Consider the following 4,659-nt stretch of genomic DNA (forward strand, 5'->3'; position numbering starts at 1 on the left):
TAGACAGGCATATTTCCCTGTGGTATTCTAATCGGAAGCTGTGCATAAAGGCGACAGCGAAGTGGTATAGTTTCGCTGACATGTGCCGTCATCCATTAGAGATAGCGATTTTCTCTTATCAACAAGATAAGCGTAACAAGCGGTCTTTCGTTGTTTGTTCTCTCCCACTGGCTGAAAATGATAAAAATGAAAGAGAATGAGTTAAGGATAGAGACACAGTTTCGACTGGGGACGCAGTCTAGACCTCTGCGCATTAAGCGACGAGGCGAGCGAGGGACGACGGACAAATGGCAAACATGCTTAGCCGCAGGACCTGCGTCTTTCTATCAGCGCTGTTCGTCGCCTGCTGGATACAGAGTGCATTAGGAAGTGAGTACTTTTGCTCGACAACTGATGTACTGAATGCATAGGCGTGTCGGGTCTTCATGAAACGTCGTTTCTTTTCTTTTTGTGGCAGTGTTTCGTGCAGATTCGATGTCATACAATCCTCCCGACGCCCATGTGTTCAACGTCTCTGTCTCCACCAAGTTTTATTGCACGTCGTAAATTTTCCCTGCTTGTGTGTAATTTGCTTTCCCACGCCAGCATTGTGAACAACGTCCAGTCTTCTGCACTTGCTCTGCATGACATTGTACACTTTACTTAAGCTAAAAGCTGCAATCGTAATGTTCAGTAGTAGGAGTTAATGTAAAGCACATAATTTTGCAGCCAAATGAGAAACACAGTGCTAGCGCACGCGCTGCTTTTAACGGCACCCCAGTGAACATGGCACCCTAGTGGTGTTATTTCAAAACAGCCGCCTTTTGTACCACTGTGTTTTTTTTTCGCATCGCCCATGCCTAATGCATGCACTCGCCAAGTGCATGCTGGGACACAGTCTGAACGGAAGGCAGCGAAAACAAATGAAAAGGAGTAAACTGATGCTGCTGAGTGGCCCGATTCGAGGTGTTCAACATATCGATTTGTTGCTTTAGATCGCTGAAATTTACAGCGCTAAATTCTGTCCGACATGTGACATCAATAAAGTCAAGTTAATGACGCGTGTCTTGATATTTCACGAATGCGACACTTTAGAAAGGCGGCAGCTCTCGAAAAAATAATTTTGCGTCGATCAACCCTTTCGATAACTATCGTGTTCGCATTCGGTTAGTCTCATATCTAAAAGGGGTCGCATACTCATAAAGAAAGTTGGGACGTTAAACCCCAGATATTATTATTATTACTCATAAAGAAAGAGCCATACCCGCCATTTGTATAAAATATTGTATGTTAATTGCAAATTTTTCTGTGCATAAATTAAGAGCACACTTTGTCGTTCGACACATTTGCGTCTGCCAATAAAGTTTAATTTAACAGCTATAGGGTACTTCGCCTGTGAGCATAAAATTCTTTATCTGCACTTTAGCACTGTTACAAGAATGAGTGTCCCCAAAAGTTAATTCACGAGAACGCCCATTACAATCCTCCTTTTTCATTTGAGAGTGAGAGGGCGCATGCGCCGTGGCATCGGGAAAAAGGCGTATTAGCCACATCACGATCATGGCAATAGGCCAATAGGCCACGATATTATCCCATCGGATAACAATACCTGTGCTGGTTTTCGCGTTGAGAGGCCAAGCTAGAGATCGTTGGCTGGATACCGGCTGTGACTGCCGCCTTTAGTGACGTCACGGGCGTGATCACATGATGATCTTTGTGCATCACTTCGTGTTGACGCTGACGGTCCCTTTTCGCGTTTGTCGAGGCATTTAAGGCTTTCGTCTTAATAATCCTTTCGTACCTTATCCATAGAACAGCAGTACGCCTGCCCATCGCCTCTGTAAGAGAGTCATGCAAGGTGGTTTCTTGTTGAAGCCTAAGTACTTTCGCTCAACTAATCTAAATGCATTGGAACATAAAAGACCCACGCTTAAGTCCAAAATATTTCGTTTGACTTAGCATCGATCTCGACATCTCCGTTAAAATTTGCCGGGAAGGTCAAGTATTCGAGTCAAAACCAGCGACAAACGTGTATCTTTACGATAAAATCAACTATCTGAAGCACTGAGAAGCGTTTTAGGTCAAGAAGTTAAGTAATTTTAACACCTAAAGCTCTGCACGGGGCAGCTGACCGCTTCCTTAGTGTTGAATACCTAGTACGTTAAATCTTCATGGAGCTGTAAATTGTATACGTGGTTAATTTTGCGGCGTCCGTCCGCGTCAGTCCACCAACAAAAAGAAAAGAAGCCAAGCGACCTCCTGCGAGCTATGGCTCCGTCTATGGCTTAATGAGTGTCAGGTCGGCAGGGGTATATCGAGAACTTTCCAACCTATCCTAAGCACTCAGAAGCGTTTTAGGTCAAGAGGTTAAGTAATTTTAACACCTAAAGCATTTTGCGGAACAGCTTGCCGCTCCTTTACTGTTGAATGCATCTCTGGCTAAGGGCGCTGAACGCCGCGTTTGTGCCGTGTGTTCCTCTACTCCTGTATCGCGTTCGCATGCCTTACTTTCTTCCACATTGAATCTCTACCACCTAGCACAACTCTGTCATTCTGTGCTCGATGTCCTGCGCATAAAGCCATAGTCATATTGAATTGATCTTCGACCCCTTTGTGTTTACTACTTCTGCAGGTGAGCCCAACAGCAGGCACTGTAACGGGCTGTGTCTGAACACTGCTCATGCCGCATTGCTCTGTGAAGTCGCTTTCGTCACGCCACCGTGCCACGCGGAAACTGAGTTGTGCTGCACTGAAGTCAAAGCCCTAGAATCGCTGGGAACAGTGAACGAAAATACTGCCATAATGGACAACAATGTGTGGTCGGCTAGAGCGAACAATAATCAAGGCAGCGTGAGCCAGGGCAGGAGTGTGTACATGGACATTCTAAGACTGATCGTGATCCAAGCACTAAGAGCGGCGGTGACTTCAGAGTACAAAGCCATCGCGGCAAAATCGAGGCCTGCCAGCACAACTGCACAGTATGATCCCACTTGGCCTGAAGAAAACGACCGGTTCAAAACGGTTACACCGGAATACGCTGCCAGGATAACTTCGACCACGCCTTCAGTTGTGCTTAGACCTCCTCAATCGTTCGCCGTGACTGTGCCCTCTCGTGGAAATTCAGATTCTCAAGGCCGTCCGCCTTCGCACGACGGCTCTATCTCGGGAAGCTCTACGCTGACACCTTTGGCTGAGAGCGCACACACGACAGCGTCGGAATCGGGTACAAACGGTGTAGAAGTGACATCGGAGAAGCCTGTATACCCGTGTCCAGGAAATTGCGTGCCAAGTTTCCTCACGTGGTTTTGCGACGCAACTAACTCGAACTACGAGTGCTCGAGTGGTAGGGTTTGCTGCATGCCCACCACGACTACGACACCTCCCGAAGATGTCGTGCGGGAGTGTCCCGGTACCTGTATCCCCCCAGCGATCTCTGGCCTGTGCAAGAAGCCTGCCCGCCTGATTCTCAGGACTACCACGTGTGACCGAGATTCGATCTGCTGCAGTGAGACACCGAGGCTTTGGTAGAATGTAGTAGCAGCCTTCAAGGCACACAAACAGAAGAACGCGAAACTAGCAATTTCTGTTGTTCTTTCTGAGAACTTCTTGGTATACCGAGAGGACCGCAAGAGCCAGCAGCCATATGATGTGCTCAGCATCGGCATCCATTTTCGCAGAATCCTAATTCATCTTTCAAGCCTTATTTCCTTTGTTTTCTTTACAAGGGTTTGAGTGTTGCATCATGAAATTGTAAAAAGAAGAATCTTAGCATGTGCTCACCCGATTTTTCTACAAGATAATACCAATAAACTCATGATACTACCAATATTGTGCTTCATCAGATGTATCAACAAAATGTATGTGTGCACTGCGTCAAAAGCACTGCCATTTTTTTCTAATGTCTTTACACAGCTCTCGCGATTCACAAGATGCATTCACACTCTCTCTTTCGTTGACTAGAACCGAAGGTGTTTGACATAAACATGCATCATTCACTTCTTCGTACGAGTCGACAGAAGGGGGTAAATAAAGCCCGCGCGCTTTAGCTCTTCTTATTTACTCTGGCATTTGAAAGTGAGGTGGCGATTGCAATATTAGGCACTGGTTGTTCATAAATATATCGCCTTGCAGCAGCAAATGTACCTTTCTGTATTTGCGTTGATTGAAAGACAGAACTAAAAGCTCCATGGAGCTTTTATTTAAAAGTTGTATGTTTTCCCCTGAGTTGTTTTGGTTACTTATTAGAGATGACATAAGCCGGCATCTTGGTATGTCATCATGTGGGAATTTCCGAAGAAAGCAAAATATGTCTTCCGACAACTGGTTAATTTGAGGGTGGCTAGTAGTGCGTAAAAAATGTTATTTGTGCCAAGCTGTAACTCATGAAATAGAATTTCTACGTTGAAATACACCATGAAGCATACCAATTCATGCAGAGAATTAAGTGGATATATTGGGATGCACTAGCGCTCTTAAATAATTATATCTCACTTTTCAAATAAAGGCAAGAACTGGAAGGGGAAGGCCATAAATGCGGTCACGTTGTTTCCTGCAGACACGAACGTTGTTGTTGCCTAGCACATTCTCTTTTGCCTACTTATTAACTTCAAAGCTACGTTGTTCAAAGTGTACTATATGGTCCAACTAATGTAATGCCATAAAAATTCTAAATCCGCTTGC

General features: G+C 45.2%; 1 protein-coding gene across 1 annotated transcript; it reads left to right on the top strand.

The window, feature by feature from the left end:
• The first annotated feature begins 2,751 nt into the window (after window positions 1-2,751).
• LOC119392786 (uncharacterized) lies at window positions 2,752-3,730 on the top strand. The gene has a single exon (XM_037659737.2). The coding sequence runs from the start codon at window positions 2,782-2,784 to the stop codon at window positions 3,505-3,507; it is 726 nt and encodes a 241-aa protein (XP_037515665.1). The 5' UTR covers window positions 2,752-2,781; the 3' UTR covers window positions 3,508-3,730.
• The last annotated feature ends 929 nt before the right edge of the window (window positions 3,731-4,659 follow it).

This window comes from Rhipicephalus sanguineus, chromosome 5 (assembly GCF_013339695.2).
Source record: "Rhipicephalus sanguineus isolate Rsan-2018 chromosome 5, BIME_Rsan_1.4, whole genome shotgun sequence".
Taxonomy (NCBI): Eukaryota; Metazoa; Arthropoda; class Arachnida; order Ixodida; family Ixodidae; genus Rhipicephalus; species Rhipicephalus sanguineus.